Raw genomic sequence first — 18,023 nt, forward strand, 5'->3', positions numbered from 1 at the left:
TACAGAGGCAGACTTTTCGACGTTAGTTGACGCTTCAAGGCGTCCTAGTCTTAATTCTGCTCGCATTACTTGGAGTATTTCGGAACTGGATCATCTCCTCAAGGGACTTTTCCATGTATTGGAAGTCTTCAACTTCTTAGATTGGTCCCTTGGGGTGATGTCCAAGAAAGCTCACGATTCGCAGGGAATCGAACCTGAAGCCCTGTTATGCATGTCGTGCATCGACAAAGCAGTACAGGATGGATCTTTGGAAGTCTCTGCATTATTTGGAGCAGGTCTTTTGAAGAAAAGGACAGTGTATGGCGCCTTCTTAACAAAGGCAGTCTCGCATGCGCAGAGGGCAGCTCTACTATATGCACCTCTTTCGGACTATTTGTTCCCTTCTAAGTTAGTGAAGGACGTAGCTCACTCTTTAACTGAAAAGGCGACACAGGATCTTCTGACGCAGTCAGCTAGGAAGAAGAAACCGGCTTTAGTGTCGGACAAGAAAGAACCTAGCACTTCTAGGCAGCCCTTTCGAGGTGGTCCGATCTCCAGACCTCCCGCAAGAAGGAAGGCTCCAGAGAGAAGAGGTAGGTCCGCCTTTCGTCCCTTTAAAAAGGGCAAATGAAACAATTCTCCTCCAAGCACCAGTAGGTGCCAGGCTCCTGGAATTCGTGGAGGCCTGGACACTAATAGACGCAGACGCGTCTTCACTAAATATCATAAGGAAGGGATATCGTATCCCTTTCCTGAATACTCCGCCCCTAACGTCAATACCAAGGGAACAAACTATCAGCCAAGTACAAGGATCCTGTGCTGAGGGATACTCTTCGATCGATGGTGGAACAAATGTGGGACAAGAGTGCAGTAGAACTAGTACTGGATCAAAACTCCCCGGGGTTTTACAATCGCCTTTTTTCTAGTGGCGAAAGCCTCGGGAGGCTGGAGACCAGTACTAGACGTCAGCGCTCTGAACAAATTTGTTCAGAAGGAGAAGTTCTCCATGGAGACTTCTGCTTCAGTCCTAGCGTCATTACGACAAGGAGATTGGATGGTGTCTCTAGATCTCCAAGACGCCTACTTTCACGTCCCGATCCACCCTTCGTCGAAGAAGTACCTCCGTTTCATGACGGGGGGAAGGATCTTTCAGTTCAGAGCCTTGTGTTTCGGCCTGTCCACAGCTCCTCAGGTCTTCACAAGCCTGATGAGGAATGTGGCGAGATTTCTTCATCTCAAAGGAGTGAATGTCTCGATGTACCTAGACGACTGGCTCATCAGGGCCAGATCGGAGAGACAGTGTTTGGAGGACCTAAAGTTAACTCTGGATTTGACCAAGGCGTTGGGATTGCTTGTGAACCTCGAGAAGTCTCAGATGACCCCAGACAAGACCTAGTCTATCTGGGGATTCGGATGGATTCTCGGGGTTTTCGAGTTTTTCCTTCGCAAGAGAGAACCGCAAAAGGTTTGAGGATAATCTCTCTCTTCTTAGAGAAGCAACAAACGTCAGCGAGGGAATGGTTGAGCCTTCTGGGGACGCTTTCCTCGCTGGAACAATTCTTTCCTCTCGGAAGACTTCATATCCGTCCACTTCAATTCTTCCTCAAGAAGTCTTGGAGCTGGAAAAACGGACAGCTGTCGGACGTTTTTCCCATTCCAGTGGAGGTAAAGGCACACCTACAGTGGTGGTTGCTGCCTCTGGAAGAGAACAAAGGGATCTCTCTAAGATCACAGAACCCAGACCTAGTGTTGTTCTCCGACGCGTCGGAGACGGGTTGGGGAGCGACATTAGGCTCGGAGGAAGTGTCAGGCACCTGGGAACCAGCACAGGTGTCCTGGCACATAAATTGCAAGGAGCTCTTCGCCGTACACCTGGCTTTGAAGAGCCTAGAACCTCTGGTGAAAGACAAGGTAGTACAAGTAAACGTGGACAACACCACCGCACTTGCCTACATTCGGAAACAGGGAGGGACACACTCCTCGTTCCTTTACGAACTCACGAGGGACCTATTACCCTTTTTTGGGGGGGGTGGGGGGGTTTGGGGAAACGTCTCACAGGAACATCTCCCTGCTGACAAGATTCGTACAGGGAGTAAGGAATGTGAGGGCGGACAGGCTCAGCAGGAGGAACCAGGTCCTTCATACAGAATGGACTCTGCACGAGGAAGTGTGTCGCGATCTCTGGTCTCTGTGGGGAACTCCTCATGTGGATCTGTTCGCAACATACATTTCAAAAAGGCTCCCAGTGTTTTGCTCGGTCGTGGAAGACCCAAGAGCAATCATGGTAGACGCCTTCCTGCTAAACTGGTCTCGAGTGGACGTGTACGCTTTTCCCCCATTCAAAATCCTGGGGTTAGTATTGAAAAAGTTCGTGGCGTCAAAAGAGACGAGGATGACTTTAATAGCCCCCTTTTGGCCGGCCCAGGAATGGTTCACGGAGGTGGTAGAGTGGATCGTAGACTTTCCAAGATCCCTACCAGAAAGGACGGATCTTCTCAAACAACCACACTTCAAGAGGTACCATCAAAACCTCCCCGCTCTCGCTCTGACTGCCTTTCGACTATCGAAAGACTTGTCAGAGCGAGAGGCTTTTCTCGAGAAGTGGCAAGCGCGATCGCGAGAGCTCGCAGAACCTCCACTTCGAAAGTATACCAGTCGAAGTGGGAGGTCTTTAGAAGGTGGTGTAGAGCCAAGAAGTTGTCCTCCTCCTCTACCTCTATAGCGGAAATTGCTGATTTCTTGCTATTCCTGAGAGTAAAATCGCATCTAGCCGTATCCACAATAAAGGGATACAGGAGTATGCTCTCGGCTGTATTCAGGAACAGAGGTTTAGATCTGGCAAATAACAAAGATCTCCACGATCTCATAAGGTCTTTTGAGACTTCAAAGTCTAAGGAACCAGTACCTCCGAACTGGAACTTGGACGTAGTCCTCAAATATCTGTCTTCGGATAGATTCGAGCCTCCGCATCAGGCGTCATTTAGAGACGTAACTAGAAAATGCCTATTTCTTCTATCGTTAGCGACGGCAAAAAGAATTAGTGAGTTACAAGCTCTGCAGGATAAAGTAGGATTCAAGAGAGACTCGGCGATTGCTCGTTTTAAGACTCTGTTTTTAGCGAAAAACGAGAATCCCACGAATCCCTGGCCTAGGTCATTCGAAATCAAAGGAATGTCTAGTCTCGTAGGCAGAGAAGCAGAGAGGTCTCTATGCCCTGTTAGAGCTCTGAAGTTCTATATTCAGAGGAAGCGTCAGTTGGGAGGCTCTAGACAAGGTCTTTGGTGCGCGGTAAAAGACCCCACAAGACTGATGTCAAAGAACACTAGCGTTCTTTGTAAGAAACGTCATTACGGACGCTCACAAGGTCTGTCCGGACGAACAACTTCAACTTCTGAGGGTAAAAGCTCATGAAGTACGAGCGGTTGCGACGTCTCTCTCGTTTTATAAGAATATGTCGCTTAAAAACATTTTAGATACGACATATTGGAGATGCAACTCAGTATTTGCATCTCATTACTTGAAAGACGTGCGTGTGACGTATGAGAAGTGCTTTTCTCTAGGTCCTATCGTATCGGCAGATACGATTCTGGGTACGGGAGCCGACACCAATCCTTAAAATGTATATACTGTTCTTCTGTTTGGATATGGTCGAGAATCTCTTCGAACAATGGAGGATTCAGGCTCGCACGGGCGGCCGTCTATGTTGTTCATAAGAGAATTCTCGTCATATCCAATTAGTTGAGTATAATTTTTTTTTTTTTTTTTTTTTGAAAAATTATGTATGTGTGCGTAGTGGTTTTTGAGTTACGGTTGTTGTGACGAGTTCGGGATAACTGTAACAATCCTTAGTTCTAACACATGGTTAGGATCAGGTGGTCGGGATTGGTTGTGTGCTCCTTCATAAGGTGTATTGTCATATAAGTGGATCAGCACCCATTGACAAAGTCCTTTTAGGCTCTGCCTGAGTAAGTGGGTAAGACCCCATCGGCAGACCCACAAGAACTCTTGGCCATAGATCACATATCTCGCTAAAGTTTCTTGAGGTGATGCAGACTACTGGGCAAACACCCACCAAGTCTACCACCTATCAGGTAGGAACCAAGGTTTTATTTATACCTACAACATATGTTGTTTACTGTCTATTCATATAGTAGCTGTCTCTTACCCTCCACCGAAGGGTGCCAATCAGCTATGTATATATCTGACAGGTAAGTTGATTGTATGAAAATGATATTGTTATGTTACAATAAAGTTTCATACATACTTACCTGGCAGATATATACAATTAAAGGCCCACCCAGCCTCCCCGCAGGAGACAGGTGGAAGAGAGAAAATATGATAGAAAACGGGGATGGTTCCTAGTCCTGCCACCCAGGGCAGGCCGGTAGATCACCTGACCTACCTGTAGCGAGTGGCGCGAAATTTGAATTTCTGTCGGGGACGACGGAGTCTTAGCTATGTATATATCTGCCAGGTAAGTATGTATGAAACTTTATTGTAACATAACAATATCATTTTGCCATTTTTTTGTGCAAGGAAGGGTTCATCAGATAGCTGAAAGTTAGTTTTAAATTTTTATATAAAGTAGACAGAATGGCTATCAAACTGTGATATTGTATGCAGTAACTTTTCATGCATAAAAGTTACAGTATATCCCTACATTTAGTGCTAAAACCCTATAAGGTCTGATATTTATAATTTACTGGTGCTTCCATATGTAGGTGGTTAAAAATGTACATTTTTAGGATGAGAGGGCTCACTGAACATGGTTATGCTAGCTTTAATGGCTAAAATTCACTGTAAAATAATTGCTCAAACCAATTTCAGGTTCGCCATTTTTAGCGGGGCGAGCTCTATGGTGTGGGAGTAGGTATGGCCAAGCAGCCACACCTGAGATGCTGGATAGATTTCTTCAAGCAACTGTTTCAGCCTTAAATCATAGTCCAAATCCAATTATTAAAGTTTCTGGTGTTAGGTATGTATGCCAGATAAATTTTAATTCAAAATTGCTATAATTAAAATATTTTAAGTATGAATTTAATTATCTAATTAGTACATGTGTGCAAAAATGCTATTTTTGTACATGAACTTTCCTGTCAGATATATACTTAGCTTTACGTCTCTGACGTCACGACAGAATTCAAAACTCGCGGCACACGCGACAGGTAGGTCAGGGTGATTCTTACCTTACCGCCGCTGGGTGGCGGCTGTAAGAACCAATCTCCCTTTCCCAGCCAGAATTTTTCTGTCGCTGGTGACGACTACACCTGTGGTTGTTACCTCCTGACAGCTTTATTCGATTCTCGTTGCCGTGGATTTATTTGGACTGACTTTCGGTGAAGTACCTGATCTTGTTGGCTTGGCATACGCACTTGTGGATTGTTTTTGGATTTTGATTAGGATTTTTCTTTGATTTCAAGATGTCTGATTTAGAGGTTAAGAAATCTTCTATGTTTAGGGTGTGCTGTATGGATGAATGCAAGGTGAGACTACCGAAAGCTACGGTAGATCCTCACACAGTTTGCTTTAAATGTAGAGGGAAAGAATGTTCTTTTGTTAACCCGTGTAATGAGTGTGAGAAGTTTGATGAGGGTGAATGGAAGGCTCTTTCTTCCTACTTGAGGAAGTTGGAGAAAGACGGTGAGAAAGGCTTCGTCTAGAAGTTCTAGAAAGTCTCGTATTAGCGAGGTAAGAAGAAAATCCTGTGTAGCATTAGAACCTTCTCCAGTTTCAGCTCCTGCGCCCTGCATCGAACCTAAAGATACGACTACGGAAGTGGCAACCATGAGAGCCACGATCCTTAGCATGGAAAAGAAGATTCGTTCGTTGCAAGGTAAGAGTAGTGAAGGTGAATTGTGCAGTGACCCCAGTGCAGTGGAGGGTGCGTCTGATCGGCTCCTTAATGCTTCCAGGCCTAGACCTCTTCCAGACTCCCAGTCCCAGTGGAGGAGGAAAGTCAACAGCCGCAGGAAGGTTAGAGGGAGAACTCCCACCGATCAGGCGTACCCCTCGGTAGATCCTGATGTTCGTACCCAGGCTGCCCTTGTTCGCGCGAAGGAGGTGGTATTGCGCCCCCCCCCCCCAATGATTCTCTTCTTCTTCCTCACCTTCGCCTAGAAGAGGATGGAGCGCCTCGGATTCTTCGCGACCGCTGAAGAGAGCCTGGAAGGCTCCTTGCGCCTTTCCTTCCAGCCCGGAAGTTTTTCCAGAAGAGCCGGAAGTAGAGATCAAGAAACCCAGGAGGGAGCAGGAGTTCTCGCCTCATAGTAGGCTTCGAGCCTCTTCTCCGGTGGAGGATTTTGCAAGATCTCCAGCTCGGATTCTTGCGGGGCTGCAAGCGCAGATTTCGGCGCTGGCGGGCTCCTTGGCTGGAGGAACGCATCGGAAAGACGTCTCTCTCCCCTGTCAAGAAGTCTAGGATTCCTTCGCCTGTGTTACCTTCTCAGTCAGAGTCGGCTCTCTCTCCTGTATCAGCGGATGGAAGGAGGCTCTTCCCTCGGCAGACGCTGTCTTCCAGGCGTCAATCGCCCAAGAAGCTTTCTCCTGGTGTCTACATTTCTCCAGTAGAAAGGATCTAGCGCCTAGTAGCGCTCGTCTAAAGACAGGCGTACATGTCCTCGTCTTCTCGCTCCCTTTCCGAAGATCCTTCAATCTCCGGATAAGAGAGCTCCTCTTTAATGGATTCGTCAAGAGACAGGATCTCGCCTTTTGTTAGGCGCCTTGAGCCTAGTAGGCGCTACTCCCCAAGTAGACGCTCTCCCGCTCCCAAGCGCGTGCGGAAGATAGGCGCTTTTTCTCCTGATAGGCGCGTCTCTCCTATTAGCCGCTCTGTTCGGGACAGGCGTGTAGAGCCTGAAAGATATGTCTCTTCTGGGAGACTACCTTTTGAAGAGACACCACAAGTCTAGATCGAAGTTTGTGGAGCCATGGTAGACGACGCCGGTCACCTAGTAGGCGACCTTCTCCAGGGCTTCGCTCTACTGTAAGTAGGCGCCAAGAGCCTAGTAGGCTTTCGCCTCATGGTAGGCGCAGTTCGCCTGGCAGCCGCTCTCCTTTGGACAGGCGCATGGATCCTGTTAAGTGCCTTGAACATAGTAGGCTTCCTCTCCTAGCAGGCGCTCCCCCTTTGGAAGCCCGGGATTCTAGGAGTAGTCTTAAGGATCAAAGAGGACGCACTCATCAGAGTAGGAAGGACTCATTCGAGAGCAGCTCTCCAGAAGCTTTGGCTTCCCCTGATAGGCGCCAGACTGCTGCTAGACACTCACTAGACAGACGCACTTCTTTAGAGAAGTCTAACTGCTCTCGTAAAGAAGCAGAGGGTTCTTCAGTGGATGAAGTTGAACCTTCAGAAGAGGATTTAGTGAAGGACTCTTCAGTTTCGTCCTATAAGATCCTTACAGATCTCCTTCTTCAAGAGTTTGGAGACTCCCTTACTCCCGTCGCTCCTCCGTCTCCTCTCTCTTTATTCTCGACTTCTAAGAAGACGAAAAGTTTCCTCTTGTGTGAGGTGAAGCCAACCATCTCAATGAAGAAGGCTTTAAGAGGTTTTGGTGATTGGCTGCTTTCTAAGGAAGGAGAAAGGGAAGACTTGTGTTTTCTTTCCTCCTTCTAAGCTTATGGGCAGACTAGGGTTTTGGTACGAGTCTGGAGAACCCCTAGGCCTGGGTCTTCCTTCATCGGTGGATGCGGACTTCTCTTCACTAGTGGATGCAGCACGACGCTCGGCTCTTTTGTCTGCTAAGACTACCTGGGCTATGAACGAGCTTGACCACCTGTTGAAGGGAATGTTCAGAGTCTTGGAAGTCTTCAACTTCCTTGACTGGTCTTTGGGGGTCTTGGCTAAGAAGACTCAGAACCCGGATGCTATTTCGCCAGAAGATCTCAACAGTGTTCTAACGTGCATTGATAAAGCAGTTAGAGATGGATCGAGCGAAATAGCCTCCCTGTTTGGAGCAGGGATCCTTAAGAAGAGATCAGTCTTCTGCTCCCCTTTTCTGACAAAGTCCGTAATTCGCGATGCCAAAGAGCCTCGCTTCTGTATTCGCAGCTCTCGCCTCTGCTATTTCCGAAGAAGATAATCCAGGACATCTCAGGATCTATCTCTGCGAAGGCGACTCAGGACATGCTCGCGCAGTCAGCACGGAAGCCTAGGACCTCCTTCCAGACGAAGACGAAGAAGGAGACTCCAGCTAGACAGGAGCCCTTTCGAGGGGGCCCTCCTTCTAGAGCCTCTACCTCGAGAGGTAATAGACCTTTCAAGAGAGGTAGATCCTTCTCACGCTCTTCCAGAGCTAAGAAGTAGGGAAGTAGTCCTCCAAACATCAGTAAGTGCCAGGCTTCTAAGATTCTCGGAAGCCTGGGCAAAGAGAGGAGCGGACAACTGGTCCCTCTCGATTATCCGGAAAGGATACCCGATTCCCTTTACGGAAAGACCACCGTTGACGACGACTCCGAGGGAGTTGGTGGCCAGGTACAGGGATCCCATCATGAGCCTTGCTTTAACACAAGCAGTGGAACAAATGTTGAAAGAGGCTATAGAGCTAGTGAGCGACCCTGGCTCAGCGGGCTTTTACAACCGCCTTTTTCTAGTTCCAAAAGCCTCAGGAGGATGGAGACCGGTTCTGGATGTAAGCGCCCTGAATTTCTTTGAGAAAAGAGGAAGTTCGCCATGGAGACGACATCCTCAGTGTTGGCGGCCCTTCGTTCAGGGGATTGGATGGTGTCCCTAGATCTTCAGGACGCTTACTTCCATGTGCCTATCCAAATAGTACAAATGTACAAATAGTTGAGGATGAAGAAGAAGAGGAAGAAGAAGAGAAAAAGAAGAAGAGGAAAACGGAAAAAAGAGAAGTAAACAAAAATGAAATGGACAGAAAAAAATAAGGGAAAAACAAAGAACAAGATAAAAAGTCATGGATGCAGAGATACTCATTGATACTACATATGAGGCAATAAAGCAGCATACCTACGAAGAAATAAATTACGATATGACAACAGAAAAGCAAATCCCCGAAGAGGCTCTACCCAGATCTACACAATGACGGGAAAGAGGAAAAAATAGACAAGAAAGACAAAATCTGCAACCTTTTGAAAAGAGGGAATTGCAGATTTGGAGAAAGATGTTACTACAAACATCCTAAGTATGTCAAAACTATGAAATATATGGTAAATGTGCATACTTAGATGGCTATGGGGATGATTGCAGAGATCTGCATCCAAAAATATGTAAAAACCTAAAAGAAGGAAAAGGATGTAAGTTCGACAAAAAATGCAAATATATGCACCCCTGTAGCCATGAATCATAATCAAATAAATAACCAACCAAGTAATAAAATCCAAAATAAGAAAGAAACATATAAAGAGAGAAATCAAGAATATCAGGTAAAAGAGAAAAAGCAAACCACCAATGAGATATGCAGAGGTGTCAGCAAAAAATTTCAAAGCATCAGCTCCGAAATTCTACTCAAGAGATAATAACTGTATTTATTATGCAAGAGGATATTGCAGAAACTGAGAAAATTGCAGATTCAGACACAAAATGAATAATTATGATGAAGGAAGATCAAATATTATGGAAAAGTTGGATTTTTTAATGTCAGAATTTCTGGAAATGAAAAAAAGAACAACATACCAGAACAGGAAAGAGACATGGGAAAAATCCTTATTACTACCAATATTAAATGAAGGAGAAAACACGCAAACCATCATAGTGATGAATGCGCAGGGTTTAGTTACGAGTAACTCAAAAAGAAAAATAGAGTACTTAGAAGAACTAACCAAAATTGAAAAGAAAATAAAAGAGATTAATGAATATAAGTGAAACCTGGTATTCCCAAGAGACTGGGAATGATGATCAAATAAAAGGGTTCCAAACTTATAGATCAGATAGAAAAAATAGGAATCAAGGGGGAACCGCAATATATGGGAAAGACAAAAAACAAGGAAAAATATATGAGAAATATAGTAACTCAGAATGTGAACTAATAGCGGTAGAATTTGAATCTGAAAAATTGATGAACATAGTAATATATAGACCTCCTAATACTAAAGAGTTTGACTTAATAATTGAAAAATTGGATGATATATGTAGAAATCACAAGGACTGGACTATCTCCTATCTGGTGACTTCAACTTTCCTTTCGTAGAATGGAAAGAACGAATAGGAGACTGTGGTTGTATTATACATATAAAAAAGAGAGTAATAGTAGTGCAGAAGATAAGAGGCAATTTGAAAAAGCTATTAGATATGCTACTAGAATACAACATTCAACAAATAAATCACCTGCCAACAAGAAAGGAAAATACTTTAGACCTAGTATTTGTGAACGAGATGAATTATGTTAAAGAAATAATAGTTTATAATGCGAGTATTTCAGATCATAATGTCATAGAATTAACAGTTCATTCCAAAGCAAGTGAAAATAGAGATAAGCAAGAAATGAAAAAGTGGGAAGGATATGGAAAATACAACTTCTACAGTAAAAATATAAAATGGTCAGAAATTAATGAAGAATTAAACAAAGATTGGGATAACATTTTCGTAAGTGATGACATAAGGGTAAATACGGAGATATTATATAAAATATGGAGAAAATAGTGGATAAATATATACCGAAGAAGAAAAGTAAACATCATTCATGCATACCAAGAGACAGAAGGATCTTGTTCCAGAAAATCAGAAAGTGGAAAAAAGGTCTTGCAAAAGAAAAAAATGCATGGAAAGTTATAGAACTAAAAAGTAAGATAGAAAATGCAGAGCAAAAGATTATACAATCAAAAGAAAATGAAAAACGGGACTTGGAAGAAAAAACCCTATTAAATATCAAGCAAAACCCCAAACTATTATACTCATATGCGAAGAAGATGAATAAAAGAAGAATAGAAATAGGCCCTCTGAGAATTGAAGGGAGATTAACGAATGAAAAAAAAGGAAATTTGCAACATACTGGCAGAACGATATAAGAGAGAATTCACCCCTAGAATAGATAATGAAGATAATGATATAGAAGTAAGGGAAGGGAAATAGTGAATATTTAGCTGACATAGAAATTAATGAAGCTTGATATTGTGCAGGCAATTAATGAAATTAAAAATGGAGCTGCTGCAGGGCCGGATGGAGTCCCTGCTATTTTATTAAAGAAAGTAGTTCATTCTATCGCAAAGCCACTTGCAATATTATTAAGACAAAGTGTAGATACAGGCAAGATTTATGATGAGCACAAATTAGCATATATCACCCCTACTTTAAAAAGTGGATCAAGACTAGAGGCAAGTAATTATAGGCCTGTGAGTCTAACATTACATATTATGAAAGTGTATGAAAGGGTAATGAAGAAAAATATTATGCCAAACATTTAATAAAAAATAATTTGTTTAATATAGGACAACCCGGTTTCGTACCCGGAAAAAGTACACAAACCCAACTGTTAGTCACCGTGAGAACATATTCAAAAATATGAAAAGCGGGAAATGAAACAGATGTGGTTTATCTAGACTTTGCAAAAGCATTTTGACAAAGTAGACCATAATATATTAGCAAAGAAAATTAGAAAACACAATATCGTAGATAAAGTAGGAAGATGGTTAAAAGAATTTTTACACAACAGAAAACAGATAGTTATTGCAAACGATGAGAAATCGGATGAAAACCAAGGTAATATCCGGTGTGCCACAAGGTACGGTGCTAGCTGCAATATTGTTTGTTATTATGATTGAAGACATAGACAGTAATGTTAAGGATTCGTAGTGAGTAGTTTCGCTGATGACACAAGAATAAGTAGAGAAATTACTTGTGATGAAGATAGGAACGCTCTACAAAGAGACCTTAACAAAGTATATGATTGGGCAGAGGTAAATAGGATGGTATTTAACTCTGATAAATTTGAATCAATAAATTATGGAGACAGAGAAGGAAAGCTATATGCATATAGGGGACCTAATAATGAGACAATCACAAATAAGGAAGCAGTTAAAGACCTTGGTGTGATGATGAATAGGAACATGTTATGCAATGATCAAATAGCCATTCTGTTGGCAAAATGTAGCTAAAGCAAAAATGGGAATGTTTGTTACGGCACTTCAAAACAGAAAAGCTGAACACATGATTATGCTTTATAAAACATATGTTCGTAGTCACTTGAATATTGCAATATGATATGGTACCCACACTATCAAAAGGATATTGCACAAATAGTGTGTACAAAGGTCCTTTACAGCTAGAATAGAAGAAGTTAAGGACCTAGACTACTGGGAAAGACTACAATCCTTAAAATTATATAGTCTAGAAAGGAGAAGAGAACGCTACATGATAATTCAGGCATGGAAACAGATAGAAGGGATAACAGAAAATATCATGGAACTAAAAATATCAGAAAGAGCAAGCAGAGGTAGATTAATAGTGCCCAAAACTATACCAGGAAAAATAAGGAAAGCACACAGAACATTAATCCACTACGCACCAGCATCGATAATGCAGCGTCTATTCAATGCGTTGCCAGCTCATCTGAGGAATATATCAGGAGTGAGCGTAGATGTGTTTAAGAATAAGCTCGACAAATATCTAAACTGCATCCCAGACCATCCAAGATTGGAAGATGCAAAATATACCGGAAGATGTACTAGCAACTCTCTGGTAGACATTAGAGGCGCCTCACACTGAGGGACCTGGGGCAACCCGAACGAACTGTAAGGTCTGTAAGGTAAGGTAAGGATCCTTCTTCAAGGAAATACCTCAGGTTCATGATGGGAGGAAGGATATTCCAGTTCAGGGCCTTGTGTTTCGGCCTTTCAACAGCCCCTCAGGTCTTCACAGGCCTAATGAGAAATGTAGCAAGATGGCTACACTTGGAGGGAGTCAGAGTGTCCCTTTACTTGGACGACTGGCTAATCAGAGCCAAGTCACAGAAAAGATGTTTGGAGGACCTACAAAAGACCCTTTTCATGGCAAGTTCTCTGGGACTTTTGGTGAACTTTCAAAAGTCTCAGTTGATCCCCAGTCAAGATCGTATCTATCTGGGGATTCGGATGGCTTCTCTGGATTTTCGGGCTTTTCCGTCTCCAGAAAGGATAGCCCGAGGGTCAGAGAAAGTCAAAGCCTTCCTAGAGAAAGACGTATGCACAGCGAGGGAGTGGATGGGTTTGTTGGGGACACTCTCCTCGTTGGAGCAATTCCTTTCTCTAGGAAGGTTGCACCTCAGACCTCTCCAGTTCTTTCTACATCGAAACTGGAGGTGTCGTTCGCAAAACCTAGAGTTCTCCTTCGAGATCTCAAGAGAAATCAAGAAGGACCTCTCTTGGTGGGCCAACCCTCTCAGGTTTGCAGAAGGGATGTCCCTTCACATTCCGAACCCCAACCAAGTGTTGTATTCCGACGCCTCGGAAACAGGTTGGGGAGCAACGCTCGGCTCAAAGAGAAGTGTCAGGCACCTGGAAGAAGGAACAGGTGACTTGGCACATCAACAAGAAGGAGCTGATGGCTGTTTGGCTAGCTTTGAAAGCTTCGAGCCCCACGTCCTAGCTTCAGCAGTACAGATCAACTCGGACAACACCACGGCCCTGGCTTACATCAGGAAGCAGTGGGGGACTCACTCTTTCTCCCTGTACGAGACAGCAAAAGAACTTCTGCTGTGGGCAGAGGAAAGGAAGATTTGTCTCCTTACCAGGTTCGTACAGGGAGAAAAGAACGTCACAGCAGACCTACTAAGCAGGAAAGATCAAGTCCTGCCTGCAGAGTGGACTCTTCACGAGGATGTTTGCCAGGACCTGTGGAAGCTTTGGGGCAAAGGAATCCATCATATAGACCTCTTCGCCACAGCCAAGAATGCGAGGATAGCCAACTACTGCTCTCCGATATCGGACCCGAGGGCAGTGTCGATAGACGCTTTTCTCCTAGATTGGAAGGGTCTAGACATGTATGCTTTTCCTCCATCAAGATACTGGGAGAGACTAAAGAAATTTGCAGAATCGGGAGGCAGGCAAGGATGACGCTGGTAGCCCCGTTCTGGACCCGCCACAAGTATGGTTCACAGAGGTACTGGAATGGTTAGTAGATCTTCCGAGACATTACCACAGAGGATCGATCTGCTGAGACAACCCCACTTCGAGAGGTATCACAAAAACCTCCCCGCTTCTAGATCTGACTGGCTTCAGACTGTCAAAAGTTTGGTCAGAGCGAGAGGCTTTTCTGCAAGAGTTGCAACAGCTATCGCAGCAGCAAGAAGGCCTTCTACCCTTAGAGTCTACCAATCGAAGTGGGACGTCTTTCGGCGATGGTGTAGGAACCATCACTTTTCCTCTTCCAGTACCTCTGTAACCCAAATAGCAGACTTCTTACTTTTCCTTAGGGAGGAAAGTGGACTGGCGGTATCAACCATTAAAGGCTATCGTAGCATGCTGTCTGCAGTGTTTAGGCACAGAAACTTAAACATTTCAGAAGACAAGGACCTTCATGATCTAATAAGATCGTTTGAAACATCCAAGAAGGTTTCTCCAGGGATTCCGAGTTGGAATCTGGATGTAGTGCTACGTTTCCTGAGGTCCCCTAAGTTCGAACCGCCTCAGTCTGCCTCGTTTAGAGACCTCACGAGGAAGACAATTTTTCTCATGGCATTGGCTTCCGCAAAGAGGGTTAGTGAACTCCATGCACTAGAAGGAAATGTGGGATTCAGAGGAGATGCAGCTGTGTTCATTCCTACCTTCGTTCTTGGCTAAGAACGAGAACCCTTTCAAATCCTTGGCCTAGGAGCTTTGCAGTCCAAGGCTTGTCTGCATTAGTAGGCGAGGAAGCAGAGAGGTCGCTTTGCCAGTATGAAGTTTAAAGTTTTATCTACAGAGAAAGAAAAAACTTAAGGGCAATGATGTCAACCTTTGGTGCTCTGTAAGAGATCCAAGGAGGACTCTTTCGAAGAATGCGCTTTCTTTCTTTATCAGAAGCCTGGTGAAAGAAGCGCATGCGATATGTGATGAAAGTCAATTCAAAGTTCTTAAGGTCAAAGCTCATGAGGTAAGAGCTATTGCCACGTCATTGACTTTCAACAAAAACATATCCCTGAGTATTATGAAGGCAACATTCTGGCGTTGCAACTCAGTCTTTGCAAACCACTATCTGAGAGATGTCAAAAATTACGTATGAAAAGTGCCTTCGGGTTAGGCCCGTACGTATCGGCGGATTCGGTGCTGGGGCAGGGAGCTGAGACATATCCTTTGTAGTATATATTTTCCCCCTTGTTAGGTTGTAAGTTTTTGGTTGTTTGAAAGAACATGCGGGTAGGCATGTTTTCATTTCGTAGTTCTAACAATGATTAGATTGGTTAGGTGATTGGTTTATGTTTGAGCTCCTTGCAATGATAGTGGTTAGGTTCTGTCATATAAGTGGGCGAATCCCCGTTGACAGATCCTGCTCGGATTCTATCAAGTAAGCGGATAACCAAATCCCTTTGATAGACCCAGAGTCTGTCAGCTGTAGGTCACGCCCTCGCTGAAGCTCTTAAGGCAACGCAGACTCATAGACAGTAACTACGAAGTCTTCTGCCTAAACAGGTAAGAACCAAGGTTGTATTTACATCCTACAACTAGTGTTGTTTTCCCCTTTTTTCCATATTTATATTGCTGTCTCTTTCCCTCCACCAAGGTGTCAAACAGCTAAGTATATATGACAGGAAAGTTCATGTACAAAAATGTTATGTTAGTATACAATAAGGTTTTGTACATACTTACCTGGCAGATATATACGATTGATGGCCCGCCCAGCCTCCCCTCAGGAGACAGGTGGAAGGAAAAATTCTGGCTGGAAAGGGAGATTGGTTCTTACAGCCGCCACCCGACGGCGGGGGTAAGGTAGATCACCTGACCTACCTGTCGCGTGTGCCGCGAGTTTTGATTCTGTCGTGACATCAGAGACGTAAAGCTAAGTATATATCTGCCAGGTAAGTATGTACAAAACCTTATTGTATACTAACAGTAACATTTTAATATTTAATTTTTCATGTTTGATTTACTTGTGAGATAAATTATGATTAAAGTATGGGAAATTTGTCAGAAATTGAGCAAACATTTGATTAAATTTCAAGAAATAGAGTTTTATATACTAATTTCTTAAATTTCCTGGTGAATACACAAAGATTGATGTTATGCTCATATAAACTTCTTAAAAACAGGCATCTTTGATTTGTGCAGTGAAAGGCAAGACTAGACTTAAGTTTCACAGTAAACTCTGCAAAATATATTGGTGGCGGCCTTTATAGGAACTAGTTGTCTGTTATGTCCTCTGCAAGTAAATGTCAGTAAGCAATTATGTGAACAGAAGAATACAGGTTTATCTAAAGCTTAGAATATAAAAACATTGAGGTTGAAGCCTTTCCAAACTCATAATGTAACGGTTAGATATTGAATGCTGGGACAGTTACATATTGAATACTTTCCACAATTTATACAATAGTTACACAAACTGAAATAAGCTAAATCCTTGCCCAGAAATTTAGGGTAACTGAAGATGCTTTGATAAATATCTAAAGTTACATTTACAAAGTCTTTCCACTTAATTATGGAAATGGATAAGTACGTATTAGTATTAAGCACATTTTAATGAAAATGTCATGTGCTGTATTGTAGGATATGACTGAAACAAAGCAAATTACAATGTTTTGTAAGAGAAGGTAGATATAATCTCTCAGATGTAAACTTAACCTTGTGTTTGATGAGAATGCCAAGTAATCGTCTATATTCAAATTGAAGAGCAGGCAGTATATTGTAACAGTATGAACTTCCTTGTGCTTAGGTTTGCAAGTAGGGATAGGGATATATTGCAAATAAATCAAGGGTTAACTAATTCATAATAAATGCTTGTAAACTGTAAATAAAGTTAGAAGACAGAGAATAGGAAGATTATGAATTCATGGGAACAGAAGATCATCAATAACATTGCATAATTGAGTATGGAATTGTTTTGTGATATTACACAACTGGTTTTGCAATAGCATTGGACAATTGAGTATGGAATTTTCTTTCCTTTTTCTGCTGATTTAAAATTAATCAGTCATACCAGAAAAATTTGAATGATACTAACTATTGTTCCTTTGTTCCTTTTTTCAGGTCTGTATGGGGATTTTGTGAATATTTAAAAGGTAGTGGTAACCCAGCTGCCCTACAGCCTTACCTCCCATCCATTTTAGATGGACTCATAACTCTAGCAACCCAGTCATCATCAGAAGTCTTATCTTTAATCCTTGAAACTTCCTGTATTGTAGTATCTGTAGATTCTAATTTCACGGCAGCAAATGTAGGCAGGATTTCCACATTGTGCTTAGCAGTATTTATAAAAGCCAACAATGACCCTGTACTGGTGGCCTTGGTGCAGGATGTTGTGAGAGAACTCAGCTCGAACCCAGGTTGTACGACAACTTTACAAACTAAATTTATCCCAACTCTTGCCTCGATACTCAACGCATCAACTGACAAGGTTAGTAATGTTGTACTAGTGCATTACTTTTAGCATTTTTCCAGAGAAAGACTGGGCAGCTGTACTAGTATTTATAAAATGTAGGCACGGTAGCTCACTGAGATAACTGATTAAAATGTCTGGGGTAGATAAAATGTCCGAGTCTACCCGCTATAAAAGAAACTCCTATATTTTGTTGTATATGTAAATGCATGTTTTTGCTATGAAGTTCAGGTATGTTTATACCCTTAAACTATTGTATAATGCTTATAACTACTTATTTTAACTGTTCACTGCCTAATTTGATAGTGCAAACAAAAATACAAATATCTACCATAGATTATCATTTTAGTACCGTTTCATTTCCTTTTTTGTGAGAGCGAATATGTACTAGTATTTATATAAACAAACAGTACCCGTAAAGTAAGATAAAGCTGTATTGTTAATATAAATTAACCCTTAATGGACAGATACCATCATGTGAGTATCAATAACAGGTTTTGAGTGGTGGACGGGTTACCTCCCGGTGAGTATCAATATTACACGCCATTGATTTGGAGAAATCTGACGGGAAAGAGGTTCCTTTATTTAAATAGCCCATAAATTTAGT

General features: G+C 42.8%; 1 protein-coding gene across 1 annotated transcript in view; it reads left to right on the forward strand.

Annotated features, from left to right (window-relative positions):
* Positions 1-18,023, forward strand: part of LOC135209254 (importin-9-like) — a 109,127-nt gene that overhangs the window by 81,241 nt on the left and 9,863 nt on the right. The window contains 2 exon segments of the mRNA XM_064241963.1: positions 4,807-4,954; positions 17,068-17,434. Of these exon segments, the coding sequence (XP_064098033.1) occupies positions 4,807-4,954; positions 17,068-17,434 (515 nt within the window).

Source organism: Macrobrachium nipponense, chromosome 37 (genome assembly GCF_015104395.2).
Source record: "Macrobrachium nipponense isolate FS-2020 chromosome 37, ASM1510439v2, whole genome shotgun sequence".
Lineage (NCBI taxonomy): Eukaryota > Metazoa > Arthropoda > Malacostraca > Decapoda > Palaemonidae > Macrobrachium > Macrobrachium nipponense.